This window comes from Tenrec ecaudatus, chromosome 2, assembly GCF_050624435.1.
Source record: "Tenrec ecaudatus isolate mTenEca1 chromosome 2, mTenEca1.hap1, whole genome shotgun sequence".
Taxonomy (NCBI): domain Eukaryota; kingdom Metazoa; phylum Chordata; class Mammalia; order Afrosoricida; family Tenrecidae; genus Tenrec; species Tenrec ecaudatus.
In genome coordinates this window covers 278,158,682-278,177,243 of record NC_134531.1, presented here as the reverse complement: position 1 = coordinate 278,177,243, position 18,562 = coordinate 278,158,682, and the positions used below count along the sequence as shown (strand labels likewise).

The 18,562-nt window shown below is 40.4% G+C and overlaps 1 protein-coding gene across 1 annotated transcript in view; it reads right to left on the bottom strand.

Annotated features, from left to right (window-relative positions):
- The window catches only part of USP25 (ubiquitin specific peptidase 25), a 168,194-nt gene extending 150,457 nt beyond the window's left edge, over window positions 1–17,737 (bottom strand). The window contains exon 1 of the mRNA XM_075542462.1: window positions 17,243–17,737. Coding sequence (XP_075398577.1) covers window positions 17,243–17,290 — 48 coding nt within the window. The 5' untranslated portion in view covers window positions 17,291–17,737. The remainder of the gene's footprint in view (window positions 1–17,242) is intronic.
- Window positions 17,738–18,562: the final 825 nt, after the last annotated feature.

Genomic DNA, 18,562 nt, shown 5'->3' with positions numbered 1-18,562 from the left:
GTGCATTAACGATGAAAAGGGTTTTCATTCTTCATCAATGAGGCTTTTTATCAGTAGATTAAGAAAAATAAACTGTACAAATTAATTTCATAACAATAGACTGGTCTTCAAGTGCCTTATTTACCTTCAGTTACATCTGAAACTTTTTGCCACTTTGAAACTTGAGAACGTAGGCAACTGTAATATTCTTGGTCCTGTGAGAATGTGAAACTGCATAATTCATGAAATGTAGTATTAAAAGAATCATCCAAGAATGACCAATAAACACAGTAAAGATGCTCAGTACCATTCATTATTCATTAGAGAAGACAAATTAAAAACATTTCTGATGCCTCTGCACACACACTATGATGAGCTAAAACTTAAAAAGACTGATGACACCAAGTGCAGACAAGAATGTCAATCAACTGGAACTCCCACGCATTGCTGATAGGAATGCACAATACTGCAACCCCTTTGGATGACGACTCAGCAATATGTTCTACAATTCCTTCCCTACATATTTATGTATGAGAAAAGAAATATATGTCTACTTGAAAACCTGTCCACAAATAAACATGTGGACATTATTTATAATAGACAAGCTCAGAACACAAATATGGAATATTCATACACTGATCTTCTACTCCGCAATAAATTGAAACTCTCACACATGTAATAATGTAAGGAGGTCTCAAAAATATTTTGCTGAGAAAAAATATGTACAAAGAAATTCTGATTGATCTAAAGTGAGCAAACTGATATGCAGAGAGAGAAGTTAGATTACTGACTATCTAGAATGAAGTATTGAACAGTATTATACAGGATAAGAAACAAGGAAATTTTTTGGAATGATAAAATAAATCTGTATCCCAGAATTTATCAAAACTTCCACTGGCATATTTATTTTATGAAAATTATACCATGCATAATATAATAAATATAGCACACCAAAAACCAAACTCCAATCAACTCTGACTCGTAGCAACCCTACAGAGCAGGGTTGCTATGAGTTTCTGAGACGGTCATGTTCTCCCCGAGTTATCTGGTGGTTTTGAATGCTGACCTTGTGGTTAACAGTCCAACTTGAAAACACTGTGCCACTGGCTCATAAACATAGCCTAGTAAACATTAATTTGACCAAAGATTAAGACTATTGAAGTAAAGAAAACAAGGAAAGTTTCGCTGAGATACTAAGAGCACTTCTGGGGCAATAATGTATATTCCTTCACATCCAGGGAACTAAAAAGTATAGTCATTGTTTCTCGGTGGAATTGAGTCAATTCCAACTCATAGCAGACCTGTGTGACAGCGCAGAACTACTCAGTAAGATTTTTTTACCAGATTACCAGATCTTTTTCCAAAGAACCACTGGATGAATTTAAATGTATCACTTAGCAACTAAATGTAAAATTGCTAGCACTGGGGCTCCAGAGCACAGTCACATATACATGCACACACATGCAGACACCCCTAGATAGCACAAAACATTAAATACTAGCTACTAGCCAAAACCTGGTCATCTGCAGGGTCATAACCTGGAAAATCCTAGGAGCAGTTCTACTCCTAGGATTACCACGGGATTTACCTAGGAAACATGGGATTTACCTAGACTCATTGGCAACTAACCCTCTGCTCTGCCCGACCACATACACACAAAGAGAGGGAGACAGAGATACCACAGGAATTATATCACAGGACACGCTGGTGGCCCTGTTCGGTAAGCACTGGACTGCTAACCACAAGGGCAACAGTTCAAAACCACCAGCTAAAGCTGCTCCTCCACAAAAAGAAGAGGCTATCTGCTCCCATGAAGATTTCTTTATAGCCTCCGAAACCTTCGGTAGTGACACCACCGTGCAGCAGAATCCACCAGATGGCAGTGGTTTGGTGTGGATCTTTTTTAGTTTTAATCCTAAATTTCATATAAAATGTTTCCGTTTTTAAAAAAGGTTTCAGAAATTATTTATTCACATGCAACCTTAGTATATATATGAGGAGGCTTCACGAAGTTTATGGAATTAATTCCATGACTGTTTATTTCTATTTTTCTAAACCTGTTTTTGAAGCCCTCTTGTACAATAGATTATTTCCAAATTCCCTGCTGTAGCAATTCCATGAATTTAAAAAATATTTTTAAGAAAAAGACTACATTTATTTCTCACTAGAGGTCATGGGGCAAGTGTCCCACCAACACATCTGAACTCATGAGGTTTCATAGAGATGGTGGCCAAGAAAGGCTGAGGGAGGAGGCATCTCTTTTGCAAGTAGCCAGTGCGTCAGTTAATGGGGAAACATGAGCAGCACTATGTCGTCTCAGAAGAAGCAGACTCTGTTACTAAATTGGATGCATTGTGATCTTTCACCTCCTGGAGAACCACTGTACTCAATTTACACAAGTTGAAGAATACTAGTTAATCCCAAACAAACGCCACTGCCTAACTCTCAGTCTGGGAGCGCTGGGTCTGCAATGGAGCCAAACCCCAGCATTTTTAGCAAGCCCCACCGATAATACAGTAGCACACAAGCCACACTGTAAGAAAGTCTGATGGAGACCCATACTGCAAGGCTAAAGAGACAGGAAAAAACATTTAAAATATTTAGCAATTCAAAGGATCCAAGAACAAAAAGAAAGCAGACAGCTTGTCCTCAAAGTTAACTACTGGGGTGGGGGCATGGAGGAAGAATTTTGAAAAATTATAAGATGCCTCCACAAAGAAAATACTCTGGGAAATTGAAAATGTTTTCCAAAGTAAATTAAATACAAAGGATCCTTTTGTAAATGCAAATTTCACACCAACTAGTTTCCACATTGCAGTGACATTTCTAAACTGACTCTCACAAGCCAAGTTTGATCTTTCAAATATAATATCATTTGATGATTATGAGCTATGTCACCATATTCATCAGTTATATTTGCAGAAAAGGCAAGTCAATGGTACAGATCAGTATTTATGACTGTTCTATGACACTGGAGCAAAAGTCTCGCTACCTGTCATTAGTTTGTACTGCGGGGGTTGCATGTTGCTCCAATGCAAACACAAAGACAGGTCTGGCAATTGGCTTCTGAAAATTAGCTAATGAAAACCTTATCAATAATAATCACATATGTTGGACTGGGCAACATTAGGATCTGTTACATATAAGGTTGTCAATAATCAGAGCACACTCAACCACAATTAACAATAGTATCACCTCTTTCCACATGGTCTTCATGAATTGTAATCAACTCTTAAGGGCAACTAACGAAATTACAAGTCTAGGTACATCAGGACACTAATGAATAGTTGCAAGGTAACCCCTGGAAAGTGATAGGTGTCTTACCTGACTTCCCAAGCAAGACCCAGAATGACTGACCAAGAGTTAGTCAAGTCAGCTATCTCCCACCCCAGGAAACTAAAGAGTAAAAATTTTCACAAAGTTCAACAAAAGCCAAAGGAGTACATGCAGAAAGCAAAATAGAACAATACTCTAGTTGTTTAATATATGTGTGTGTTTGTGTGTGAGTGCCTCTCACAGGTAAGACATTTCATAAAAGTGGTAGTACCTTCTTTAAAATCAGTAACTACAAAATTTTTAAAAGATCCAGTATCATGACTTCTCGGAGCCCTGGAGAAGCTGTCAGGGAAATCAAGGACGGACTGCTCATCTGAGGAGAAAGATCGACGACCTGCTCAGAACCCTATCTAAGGGCGCTCTGAGTCACAGTCAGTCAAGTCAGTGGCAGGGAATTTGGCTCATCACTTCCAATCAGCAGTTATTAGATGTTTCAACTAGTATAAGAAAACATGACATTACGAGCATTGAAACTGGAAATATAGATGCTATTACATTGCATAATAATTATATATCTCGTACATAGAAAATGTGGAAAAAATAGAATAAATTTGAAATAAAGTTGAACACAAAAACGACATACAAAAGTCAGATGCATTTATACAAACTAGAAACAAACCTAACTAGATGAGGTTTTATTTGTTATCTTGTTTGGGGTTTTACAAAATTACTAAAGATAAAGAATAAAGTAACGACAATAATTTTGAATTTATATCATCTCTTGAGGAAAATCAATGAAGTTTTTTGGATAAAAAAATCCTAGGCAGTATTGCCATCAAGTCAATTCTGACTCATAGTGACCCTATTAAACATGACAGAAGGTAACGCTCCTCTCTGGTAGAAGGTCTTATTTTTCTGTTCATCTCAATTAAAAATAAAAAGTTGAGTCCCAAGAGTATTAAGTAATACCAAAATATGTAGTTACTTTGGATACGCTATCAGATGAGACCTGTCCCTGGAGAAAGACATCATGTTCGGTAAGTCGGGTGGCAGTGAAAAAGTGGAAGGCCCTCACAAAGATGAAACAACACTGTGGCTGCAGCAATGGGCTCAAGCAAAGAAACAAGTGGGAGGCGGGCACAGAAACAGGCAGTGTTTCACTCTGCTGTACATAAAGGTCGCTATGGGCAGAACCAACAATAAGAACCGCAAAATACAAAGTTAAGATACCCATCAGTAGATAAAATAAATGAAAAAGTAAACACAAGAAATGTATCTCAAAAAGCACAAAATGTAAGCATCTCAAATTAAAATTCCATTATTATCCTAACAAAGCATGGATGTAGTAAGTAAAAGTATGCTAAAAGTATTATCTTATTGGAAGCCAAAGGAGGAGGGGGGAAAAAGTTGTTTACATCAATTAGCTTAAAATTAAAAGAACAAATGAGAAAAAGAAATCCCAAATTATTTGATAATTTTTTTTAAAACCAAGGATGTGATATGACACAAAGAAAACTTATCAACATATCAAAATAATAAGACTTAAAAATGAAAAATCATAAGGGATAAAAGGATGGCATATCAGCTATCACCATATATGTAAATGGATGAATCCTACTAAAAGACAAGCAAATGCACAAAAGTATGCATTATATGCATCAAACATTCAAAGATTTGATAAAATCACATTAAAAAGGGAGACATCCACTACTCTAAGATTTAACAGATCAAGGAAAGAAATACTCAAACATTAAGTGTTCATTTAGGAAATTCTGTTTAGAGACGACACATTCTTATGTTTTCATGAAAATCTTATGTAGAAGGGAAATCTGGGAAAATCTGGAAAGCTTATCTAAACTTGCTCTAAGTCAGATGCTCAGCCCTGATAGAATATAGTCATATTCACTAAATCTTCAAAAGTAACAAGTACTTCGGTTGAACAATGGCTAGCAATTTTCAATAAATCAACTGAATCCCACGTTCATAATTCCAAAGTACAAAAAATATGTAATAAGCTCTCCAATCATTTTGAGCTATTATAACTCTCACACCAAATCCAATAGCACAATCACACCTTATATTCAACTAATTTACAAATAGTTTGTGTGTGTGTGTGTGTGTGTGTGTGTCAAGTTGATTCCAACTTTCAACTACTCCATAGTACAGGGCAGAACTGTCCCGATGGATTTTCTAAGCTGTAAGCTTTATGGGAAAAGATCAAACGGCCATCTTTTCCCTTAGCACTGAGTATTTAAATGCTGCACAATCAGCACTCCTTTGTATACAGTAACTAATACACAGCAAAGATGTGAACGATTTGGTCCTGCTTGCATCAACAATCAACATTAAGGAGGCAGCAGTTACAAAATCAAAAGCCATACTGCACTGAATAAACCTGCAGCAAAAGAACTCTTAAAATGTTAAAGAGCAATGACATAATTTTAAAGCTTATGGTGCTCAACCCAAGCCGAGGTATTTTCAATCAACCCATATGCATATGAAAGTTGAACAATGAATAAGGAAGAATTGATCATATGAATCCTGGAATTGAAGAATATTGAAAATACCAAGGACTGCAAAAGAGAACAAACATACAGGGTCTAGAAAGAAGTACAACCAGAATCCTCTTCAGAAGCAGGGATGCTGAGATGTCGTCTCAAGTACTTTGGACATGTTATGAAGAGGGAAAGTCCCTAGAGAAGGGCATCATGCTTGCTTGGTAAAGTAGAGGAGCAGTGAAAGCAGGAAGGCCATCGCTGAGTTGGAATGACACAATACTGCGGCAAAGAGCTCAAACTTAACAAAAGTTATGAGGATCATATAGGATTGGAGAGTTTTGTTGTACAACGAATCACTACTAGCTCAGGGAACTTAACAGAAATACGAGGACACATCCATATCATCTTGAAATAATGCACAACAAAATCTATTAATGTAAATCCTAGCAGTATTACTTTTTTAATCATTTTATTGGAGGCTCATATAACTCTTATGACAATCCATGCATACATCCATTGTGTCAAGCACATTTATACATTTGTTGCCATCATCATTCTCAAAACATTTGCTTGCTACTTGAGCCCTTGAAATCAGCTCATTTTCCCCTCCCTCCCCCATTTCCCTCTTCCTCATGAACTCGTGATAACTTATAATTATTATTTTGTCATGTCTTGCACTGTCCGACATCTCCCTTCACCCAATTTTCTGTTGTCCACCCCCCAGGGAGGAGGTCACATGTTGATCCTTGTCATTGGTTCTCCCTTTCCAACCCACCCTCCCAGTATCACCACTATCACCACTGGTCCTGAAGGGTCATCTGCTCTGGATTCCCTGTGTTTCCAGTTCCTATCTGTACCACTGTACATCCTCTTATCTAGCTGGATTTGTAAGGTATAATTGGGATCATGATAGTCAGGGGGAGGAAGCATTTAAGAACTAGAGAAAAGTTGTATGTTTCATCGTTGCTACACTGCAACCTGACTGACTCGACTCCTCCCTGAGACCCTTCTGTAACAGGATGTCCAGTTGTCTACAGATTGGTTTTGGGTCCCCACTCGGCACTGCCCCTCATTCTTAATAATATGGTATTTTGTTCTTTGATGCCTCATTCACAATAATATGTTTTTTTGTTCTTCAACACCTCCTGATCACACAAGTTGGTGTGCTTCTTTCCTGTGGGCTTTGTTGCTTCTGAGCGAGATGGCCGCTTGTTTACTTTCAAGTCTTTAAGACCCCGGACACCATATCTTTTGATAGCTGGGCACCATCAGCTTTCTTCACATTTACTTATGCACCCGTTTTGTCTTCAGTAATCTTATCGGGAAGGTGAGCATCATGGCACACCAGTTTAATAGAACAAAGTATTCTTGCATTAGGGAGCACTTGAGTGGAGACTCAATGTCCATCTTCTACCTTAATACTAAAACTATAAATATATGCAAATAGATCTATTTCCCCATCATATATAAATATCTTTATATATGTACATGCCTATAATTAGACCTTTATAAATGCCCTTTGCCTCCTAGTTCTTTCCTCTATTTCATTTTGCTTTCCTCTTTTCCCACTATCATGTTCAGCCTTCATTTGGGTTTCAGTAATTCCTCAGTTACATTGTCCTTGATCAAGCCCTACCAGGCCTCTTACAACCTCCTCACCACTAATTTTGGATCACTTGTTCTCTTGTCCCTGGTCCACCAAGCCTTCAGGATGATTTCCCTTTTCAGAGCAGCCAAAGCACAGAAGAGGACCATACAGCTGGCCCCACTATGAGACACAACATCCCTCACTGACCCATAGCCTTACAGGGGACAACACTGGAGACACAGTGTGGGAACTGCTGCCTCCACCACACGGAGGCAAAACACTAAGGGTGTGCAACAGAACAGCAAAGGGAGCAGATCAAGTAAGTCTCAAGGGAGTACCAAAAATAGACTTTGGGGTCAGGGCCTGGCACCCCATCAGAAAACACTCCTACAGGTTAACAAACAGACCTTGAACTACTTATAGGCCTTTTTTGTCATTGGTTTTTTGTTGTTTTATTGCTTTGTTTTGTTCTGTCTTGGTTTTGTGCATATTATTATCTCTTCGAGTCTATCTAGATAAAATAGGCTAGGTAAACAAACAATTTGGAGGAGAAAACAATGGGACCAACGGTACTGGGGGAAAATGGAAGCGGTGGTAGTATTCTTTAGTTTATCTAAAGCAATCAACTAAGAAAAATAATTTATAAATATTGATAAGTGGTCAGAATAGTTATTTGCAAACGAAATGTACTCAATTATATATCTAGAAATTTGAAGAAAATCTTTCATTGATGCGAATTCAAAAAGATGACTCACTACAATTTCAGCATGAATAAATCCAAGATTTTCTTTACTCCAGGAAAAATCATATTAAAATAATTTTAATAGCATTACAAATAAAAAGTAGTACTTTTGCACAAAATGTCTATTAAGGATATAAAAAAGATGAATAGAGACTCACATAAGACTCTTATTGGGAGTCTCAATAGCACAAAGATATATCTTACGAAGCTATATGTAAATTAATATATTCATTAACATAAAAACATATTTATAACATGCTTAATCCTAAAATAATTCTAATACACACATAAAACTCAAAATACCCAAAGCATTTCTTTAACTCTTAAATACTTTTTTTTTAATTTTAACAATTTATTGGGGCTCATACAATTCTTTTCACAGTTCATACATATACATACATCAATTGTATAAAGCACATCTGTACAGTCTTTGCCCTAATCATTTTTTTCTCCTTTCTTTTTTTACATTTTATTAGGGACTCATACAACTCTTATCACCATCCATACATATACATACATCAATTGTATAAAGCACATCCATACATTCCCTGCCCCAATCATTCTCAAGGCATTTGCTCTCCACTTAAGCCCCTTGCATCAGGTCCTCTTTTTTTTTTTCCCCTCCCTCCCCTTTCCCCCCTCCCTCATGTGCCCTTGGTAATTTATACCTCGTTATTTTGTCATATCTTGCCCTATCCGGAGTCTCCCTTCCCCCCTTCTCTGCTGTCCCTCTCCCAGGGAAGAGGTCACATGTGGATCCTTGTAATCAGTTCCCCCTTTCCAACCCACTCACCCTCCACTCTCCCAGCATCATCCCTCAGGACCAAGGGTGTGAGGAACTCTTAAATACTTATAACCATTTATATCTTTAAGAATGGCCAAGGCATATTGAAAAATATTTACATTCCAAACATAAAAATATCCTAAATTTGTATTAATAAAACAATATAAAACTGAAACAGGAATAAACAAATTTTTTAAACTGCAAAAACAAACTATAGTTACAGAGCTATTTAGGGAAACCTCTCACTGCCACTGAGTCAATGCTGTCTCATAACAACCAACCTGCTTTGGGTTTCCAACACTAACTACAGGCTTTCTCCTGAGAAGCTGCTGGTGGTTTTGAACTACTGACCATATGGATCTCAGCCCAACTTGTAAGCACTACAACACAGGGCTCCTACTCAGGGAAATCTACAAAGAGTTGTCTAGGTGGGTATTTAGAATGCGATAAAGCATTTAACACGACTAGCGAAGGGGTAGCATGAGTAGCAATAACAAGAGCGGTTATTGTTATTTAGGGGGAAAAATAAATGAAATAAAGTCCCTATTTTATGTAAAAATAAATTTTGGTTAAAGGGTAAATTAAAAACATTTAACCAAATTTACTATTAAAATGTCTGCAATATTAAAGAAAAAAAGGTTTCTCTAACACCAGACCAAAACCTAAATTAAAAAGGTTTGCATTGAAAGCCTTGGCCTCATCAGAACAAAAAATCATATCATAGTGAATGAAGTGGGGAGTGGGGAGTGGAGACCCATAGCCCATTTGCATGTCACTGGACATTCCCTTACACACGGGTCTTTGGGAGGAGACGAGCCAGTCAGGTGCGATGTAGCAACGATGAAAAATACAACTTTCCTCTAGTTCCTAAATGTTTCCCCTCCCCCCCCCACTATCATGATCCCAATTCTAGCTTATAAATCTTGGTAGACCAGAGGATGTACACTGGCACAGATAGGAACTGGAGACACAGGGAATCCAGGGCGGATGAAGCCTTCAGAACCAGAAGTGTAAGTGGCGATATTGGGAGAGTGGGTTGGAAAGGGAGAACCAATTACAAGGATCTACATGTGGGGGACGGGAACAGAAAAGTGGGTGAAGGGAGACGTCGGACAGGGAAAGATTTGACAAAATAATAATGTATAAATCATCAAGGGTTCATGAGGAAGGGGAAGCAGGGAGGGAGGGGAAAATGAGGAGCTGATGCCAGGGGCTTAAGTGGAGAGCAAATGTTTTGAGAATGATGAGGGCAATGAACGTACAAATGTGCTTTACACAACTGATGTATGGATGGATAAGAGTTGTGATAAGAGTTGTATGAGCCCCTAATAAAATGATTTTTTTTAAAAGAAAGAAAGGCTTGGCCTCTTAGAAATCACAAGTTCTGGTTCATAGGAACCATAAACTAAGTTGAAAGCCAAAAATAATGGGGTAAAAGCAAAATAGTGATAGTAAATTAAGGATTGTTAGGAGAAGGGGATATTTACAATTTATAAGGAATATACAATTTACAGAACCCCAAAACAAATAAAGCATATATATTTAGCTTACCCAATAATTTCAGAAAGATATATATTTTTTAATAATTAAATCATTTTACTGGGGGCTTGTACAACTCTTATCACAATCCACACATACATCCATTTTGTCAAGTACTTTTGTACATTTGTTTCCCTCATCATTCTCAAAACATTTGCTTTCTACTTGAGCCCTTGGTAGGAGCTCCTCAATTTTTCCCCTCCCTCCTCCACTCCCATCTTTTAAATGTGATCCCATAAGATCAGTAAATATTGAAGAGTTGTAATTTCAAGTAAGATCTTCTAGGAATCACAATACAAAGTGATAGAACCATTTCTGGCTGACAATGTTGCACCCTCTATCAAAAGTTTAAATAAATAAATATGGGAAGTACTTCTACTAATTTGTTCCAAGCAACAACCAGTATGTTCATCAAATAAAGTTAAGTAAATTAGGTGCCTTCATACAGAATACAAAGTGCTAATAAAAAAGAACACAAATGCTCAGTATCTCTCTCTGTCCCTGGTAAAAAGGGGTCCGTGACATATGGTAGTAACAAAAGCAAGTTGCAGCACAGCATATACAACATAGGAGAAGATGCCTGGTTTATAGCATACATGCATTTGTGCATAGACTTTATTTTCAAAGACTAAATTACTTCTTTTGCCCTGCCTGATCTTGTATACTGTTTTAACTAATATAGATAATTTTTAAAATCTTTTTAGGAAATAGCTGTAAATTATTTTAATCATGCTTTCTTTCACAGGGGATCTTTTAAAAGACAATGTCAATATTATGGTAAAAAAGAAAACCAAAAACCTTACTGCCATCCAATTGATGACAACTCATAGTGACCCCAAAGGACAACACAGAACTGTCCCTGAGTCTTGAGTGTCCAAGACTGTAACTGTTAAAGAGGGTAGAAAGCCCTGTCTTTCTTGACAGGAGTAGCTGGTGGTTTCAAACTGTTGACTTTGACGATCACAAAACATGTGTAACCACTATGCCACCATGGCTCCTCAAATTATGATATTTATTTATTTATTTATTTATTTATTTATAGAGTGTTTATTTAGCACAGTGTCAGCCTCAGATTATACAATAAATGGTGATCACTGATAACATTATTTGAATCAACACTAGGAGGCAGGCTGGAAATTTTAAAGTGGTAATAATGTGGTGGGGGGAACAAATTTTGTAAGATGAACTACGGAAGATGGGGTTGCTATGAGTCAGCATCGACTCAACAGCAGAGTTTGGTTGGTGGAACTTGTCTATAACTAATAAATGTAGAAGGCATTATTACATGCATTTCAGTGGACACTCCCTAAACCTTAACCTGCTGGATTTGTCAGTTAGCAATAAAGCAGATGTCAGTCCTCCATGAGATGACAGCATGTATGAGGGGGCCTCTAAAATATGTGGGAAAATCAAATTCTCTCTTAATTCCTTTTTCCATGAACTTTTCAAAACCCCCTTATATTAGTGATAATGGATTATAAGGCGAGTGTGCTAGTTACATGATCTGGTGTCAATTTGAGGATTCAGAATGAAGGGGTGGAGTCTAGAATGTCAATCAGGTCACAGCCAATGAGGGCTCTGTGTGGACATGGCCTTCTCCTGAGGATTCTAGGAACTCCTGTACTCTTCCTTAGAGAAGGGAGATTCTCTTTCGATTCACTCCCTGGGAAACTTCCCTGTGGAGAAGACACATGGAGAGAGGCTGATGGAGCCAGACCTCTGGAGGCGGCGAAGCCACATGGAAACCCCTGCCAGCTCTGAGATCCTTACAATGCCACTGGATCCACAAGACTTCCAACCCACTAGCCTGTGGTATTCCTGCATTCGGCATCATTGCATCTGTTTTGTGAGTCTAAAGAGGGCTTTGTAGATTGGCATTGGACATATAAGTTAATACCAGACTTATAGACTTGATCTGGACTGGGCTGGGATGTTTTCTTAATGCAAATTACTCTTTATATAAAGCACTTTCTTACATATATATGAGTGTCTATGAATTTGTTTCTCTAGTCTACCCAGACTGATACAATAAGTTATACATTGAGAGGAGAAATTAGGTGAGAATAAAGACTAAGAGTGAAGAATAAGAAATTGGATCCTATCTCTGTCTAAATCAAGGCTTACATTAAAAACAGGATAACCAATTTTGTATTAGGAGATACTCCCCCTTTTATGCAATATTTAATGTTTCTTATGTAATGTTAGCTGTTCTTAGAATGTTATATTTTAAAACATAAAACATTATATTTCTATAAGACATTTAGCCGGAATCATTTAATTTGTGATAATTCCCACCCAACGTTCACCTACCCCCACCAACAGCCATTGAGTCCATCCTGATTCAGAGCAACCCTAAGGGAAGAAGAGTACAACTGTCCGCTGGGGTTTCAGGAGCCCACCGCCTCATCTTTCCCTTTCAGAATGCTCCCCATCAGCCACAAGGGCTCCTTAAACACCACCTCCTTTATTCACGGAAATCTGACTATAGATTCACAGGATTCCTTTACCTCCATTCTTAATTGCCAGTCTCTAATTTAGGACGTGATTCCATCCAATGCTTCCATCCAAATTTGGTTCTGATGGACACTAAGTTTTCATTATTACCTCCTTCCAATATAAGAATTTTCATAAATCCAGCAATGTTTTGAGCGGTAAATCACAAGACTGACCATCTGCGCATAAACATCTCAGAATAATAGTATCGTTAAATTATAGGCTACAACACAACAAATGAGAGTCTTAAGTGTGATTTGTCTTAACTCCTATTTCTTTAACCCCACCTGTCCAAAATAAACACTTGCTTAACTCCAAAATAAACAACACTTGCTTAGCGCCACTAGAAAGAATCAGATATAAAGAAGTGTCTCGTGTGTAAGCATACAAACTCTAACTCACTGCCAACAAGTTGATGTCGACTCATAGCGACACTACAGGATAGAATTGGCCCTGTGAGTTGCCGAGAAAGTTTAACTCTTTACTGGCATAAAAAGCCCCATCTTTCTTTTGCGGAGCAGCTGGTGGTTTTGAACGCCAGATCTTGCAGATTGTAGCCCAATGTGTAACCACTATGCCAACTGCTAGGCTTTAACAGCAGATTCAAAGGAACTTAATGACTTGCTCAAGGTCACAGAAACATGATTTAGAGCTAACCCATGTCCTACTGTCTTCCCACTACAGCAATAAATTAAAACTACAAGGGAAGGAGTGTATCAGTTAATGAGTAGCAAAATACTATATTATTTAGGAAAAAGGTAATGAAATAAAGTACGGGCTTTATGCAAAAATAAATCTGTTAAAGGATAAATTAAAGATATTTTAACCAAAATTTTCCCATTTTCCTAGTGTTTTCTAAAGTTTCTCTTATATTTCCTGAATATTTTTTAAATGTGATTCAGTTATAGAACAAAAGACATTCACATTTATTTTAGAAGACATTTTGTTTCACTCTTTCATTCAGCAAATATTTACTGAGCCCTGCATAGTTTTATTTATTTATTTATTTGTTTAGCCTTTACAGTGGCTGCATGGTGCAAACAATTAACCTGTCCTGCCACCAAACAAAAAAACTGGAAGTCGAAAGTTAAACTTCACAGTGAGACTCTTTGGAAGATAGGGCTAGTGGTCTTCATGGACAGCTCAGCCTCTGAAAACTCCAAGGAGCACAATTCTACTCTGACGCATTTCACAGGGTGTCTCCCTGACTTTGAATCGCCTGGATAGCAATGAGCAAGGGGGGTTGGGGGTGGGGAGTGGGGACAGAACACTCAAGGGGGGTTCTAAATCCTAGGGTTAAACCTAATACGCAAAATTCTTGCTCTCTTGAACTCTTTATCTTATTCAATTCAAAAGCATTCAATGTACCACATATACTGGAGTGTAAGCCAACCCAAGTATCAGTCAAGGCACCTAATGTTACCACAAAATCTGCATTAAAAAATGTGCTGAAAAACTCAGCTTATACCCGAGTATATACAGTAAATCATTTCCTGCTTGTGGTGACCCAAAAACAAAACCAAACAAGTCCACTGGCAACTACTAAACTCCAACTCACAATTACACTCCAGGACTAAAAGAACTGGTCCAGATGGTTTCACTGACTCTAAATTGAGAGGCTCTCACTGAGCAGGCTGGTGGGATTGAACCCCTGACCTTCTGTGGTCAGTGTTTAACCTGCTGTGCCACCAAGGCTCCTGCTTATTGTGAAGTACTCTATAAATTAATTTGGTTCCTAACAGGAGAGGCTTCTAAAGCTCCCCTAATAATCATTTGAAACAAATCTACATATCAAATTTCCTAGATCTGCCAAATGATCCTACACTCAGGTAAATAAATGCACAAACCCTGAAGATGCATGTTCAAGACCAAAATATTATCTTAAGATTTCATTCTAATTAATGTGCAAAATTAGTTTTGCCAAATCCCTCTCACGTGCATGCATCATATAAATCTATGAAACGGTAACACTGAAATTCTATCTCATCACTTAACTTCCTGCCTTGGCCAAACTTCAACAATAAACACATTTGGGGTTGGGGGTGGGGAGGAACCAGCCACTTGCCTTCTTATATAATTCTGTGACAAGCTACTTTGTCAATGACCAAAAAGCACTATGAAGGTTTTGTGAAGTGTTGTTTTTTGGGGTAAAAAAAAAAAAAAAAAAGGCCGTTCCTTATCCATTTGGAAGGGGAAAAAATCCTGAAAGCACAGGAAACCATTTCAACCGCAATATGGTTATTTATTTTTAAATGATACTCCACGACGTGCGTGCGCTTATTGCAGTTTTTTATTTGTGCTTTTCTTTTAAGGACAGAAAACAGGTACATTTTTGGCAGTGTAAAATGTATTAGATACCTTTTGTTTTACTGGGACCCTATAAAGTTGCTAAGAGAAACAGAGTTTCACTTCTGTTTCTTCTATCTGAAGTATAAAGCTCACTTCCGAGTTACTAATTTGGTGGATTTAAATCGGTCAAGTTATGTGCGTACGCCGTTTAAAATACTTAAAATCATATGAACAGCTTTAAAATGAGCTTACTACAGGTACGCTGGGGATGCATCTGGCAGCTACCTCAGGGGAGCCTTTCATACTGCTCCCTTGAAGATTTAAAGTCTCTGAAAGCCAAAGGGGCAGTTCTACTGTGTCCTGGAGGCCCAGGATACGTCAAAATTACCTCGATGGCAGTTGGATTGTGGGAGGGGCTATAGGCTAACAACGTAGTGTTACAAAAATATGAAAAGTACACAATAAAAAAGGATATGGCTTTTCAAATTTTTCCCAAATATCAATAAAATAACTTAAAGACGCGCAACACTTTCGATTAACAGCTATACCCTTTGTGTAATAAGGGAAATTCACTAAACTAAGAAATTGAACTTGACTGCCTTATCACTGAGTAGTTTCATTCTTGATTCTACAATTTTATAAATAAATTTCCAAATCACACAGGCCTGCATTTTCTAATAATATGTTAAAGTGCTTTTGGCTAAGTCACGTGAAGAAACAAACTCCTTGCTACTGCTTAAAACTTAAGAGATGTGAAACATAAACTACTCTTTCCACTTTGAAATAAAGAGGATTGAATAAGACAACTATATACAAAATGACACCAAAACTATTAGAAACGGTTTACTATTCCTATGGACTCACAATCTTCTATGTATTCACGTTTATCACGTACTTGCCATCAGAAAAATAAAGGTGACGGATTTCAAGAGAGAGGACAGATGCTCAGGAGAAAAATTGTCTTAAATGCCTATGATTAAGATCTTGACTTTGTTCACTGAAAATGAGATGAACTGCAATCTGCAATAATCTTTTCAATTTAGCAGTAAGAGTTAGTTCCAAAAAAAACTTAGTCAAAGTCCCTAAAACAACAATACACTATCCTTGCTTTCCAAAATGCTTTAGTATCTTCAATTACCTCACATAATATCCTAAAATTCTAAAAGTAATCACAAAGCAAAATCTGAACAGGCGGTGAATGTGCAGGTGCCACGATAGGAAAGTAGGCCCTGTACTAAGGTTAAACAAGCACAGGTGGGAGCTAACTGTGCCTCAAACACTACAACAGGGTGGGGCACTCCTTCCTCACCAGGTCAAGCCAAACACAGCCACACAGCTACCCCAAAATGCCAAAAGGCCGAAGGCAATGCGTCCCTTTTGCCCCAAATGCTGTTCACCAAAATAATAAGTAGTCGTGGGCTTCAGGAAAATGGTGCACGAAAATTCGGAAAAGAACATCTACAAAAGGGACATCTCATGCTAAAGCTTCCCAAAGAGAAGCGCGCTGGGTGGGGGGTGGGGGTGGGGGGGTTCCCCTCCCGTAAGTGACTGTGTGTGATGGATGCAGGAGGAAAGGAGAATGAGTAGGACAAGGTCAAACTTAGGGGACAAGCGATTCCTGGAAGAAACGTGGCCAAAAGGTTTCCCTGCTTACGAGGGAACGTCTAGAACCCAGCAGAGACTGGAAGAACTGGAATCAACCGAACCTACTTCTACACCGTCCACACCTGTAATGAACCTGCCCCCTCCAGACCCGCGATGGAATTCTGGTGAAGACACGTTTGCAAATTCGCAGGCCTACACGCCAAACCCCAACTGAGCTCCAGAGGAATGCCCAGCGGCCGGTCTTAAAATGGAAAGGGAAAAAGTTGAATGACGAAGCCATCCAGGGCAAGGGTGTAGGAATGCGAGGGTCGCTCTCAGGATCGGAAAGTCCGCGGCCACCGATCCGCTCTCGGTCCTCGGCGCCCAGCCCGACCCCGAGTGGGCGAAGGGGCGCGGGGGGCGGCGGGGGCCCGGCCCGGCGGCGCGGGGGACTCGCGGGATCGCCTCACCTTCTGCGCCGCGCTCTGCTGCTGCAGCACATTCTGCTCCACGGTCATGGCCCCCGGGGCGGCGGCGGCGGCGGCGGCGGCGGCTCGGGCTCCCGCGTCCGGGTCCGCGCGCCTCCGCCGGCCCTGACTGCCGCGCTCCGCCGAGCTCCAGGGAGCGGCGCGGACGGCCGGGGAGGACAGCGCCCCCGCCAGCCAGGCGCGGAGGAGATGGCGGCAGGCGTGCGCGGGCCGCGCGGGCAGGCGGCGAGTCGCGGGCTGCGAGGGCCACGGCGGCGGCCCCACCTCTCCGCTCGGCCCGCCTCAGCGCCGCTCGGCCGCGGCCGCCCAGGCCATGAGCGGGCGGCGGACGCCGGGGCTCCGGAGGGCGCGGGCACACCAGCACGCGTCACGCGCTCGCGCGCCGGCCGATGGGCGACCACTGCGGGGAAGCGAGCGAGCGAGGGACGGAGTGTGGGAGCAGCCGGCCGGAATGGCGCTGTCCTCCTCCCAGCGCGACTCTTCCTCCCCTCCCCTCCCCCAACGGCCGTCACCGCCCCCGCCCAGCGGCTCCTCCCCCCCTTCGAGCCCCGCCCGCCCGCCGCCCTAACCCTACATTGTGACCCGCTGGGCGGCGGGATGGGGCGGGGTCCTCTGAAGCCCCGCCCCCAGACTGCGCCCGCCCCGCCCCGCAAGGGCCGCTGCTGCTGGGTGGGGCGAGGGCGCAGATGGGCAGATGGGGTACCCGCCCGCCCGGGAGCCGCCCTTGCGGCAGGTTGTCTGACGTCTGACCTTGGCTTTCAGAAATTCCAAGCCAAGATCGTAGGGAAGCGTTCTTCCTACCTCCCATGCCCACGCCTCCAAGGCAAACATATCCTTGCAGGCCTTGAAAGGGTCCCCAAACCACAGTGGATCTAGATCCCCGGGCTCCTTTCCAGGTAACCTGTCCCGCCCATCCCCTTTCTAGGAATTCCACAGCAAACACACACGCCTGAAGGGAAAAGTCTGGAATTTAAGCACACAGCTGTCAGAGGCCCTTGTGTAGAAATGTACTTGACACTTTAAGGAATCTCTTTACGTCAATGAGTATTGACATATTCTATCTACTTCGTTTATTCAAACAAGTGTCCGTCATTGTCAAGGCCTAACGGGAAGAAGTTTAATTTCTGGAAATAGCATGCGACCTATAGTACAATGTTACAAAAAGTAGCACCGCCTACCCACTCGTTGTCCAATTCTCAGAGACAGTATATAGGGTGTTCGAGGCTATAAATCTTTAAGAGAGAACATAAGTCTCATCTTACCCCCTCAAAGCAGAACCACCGATGGCTTTGACCCCACTGA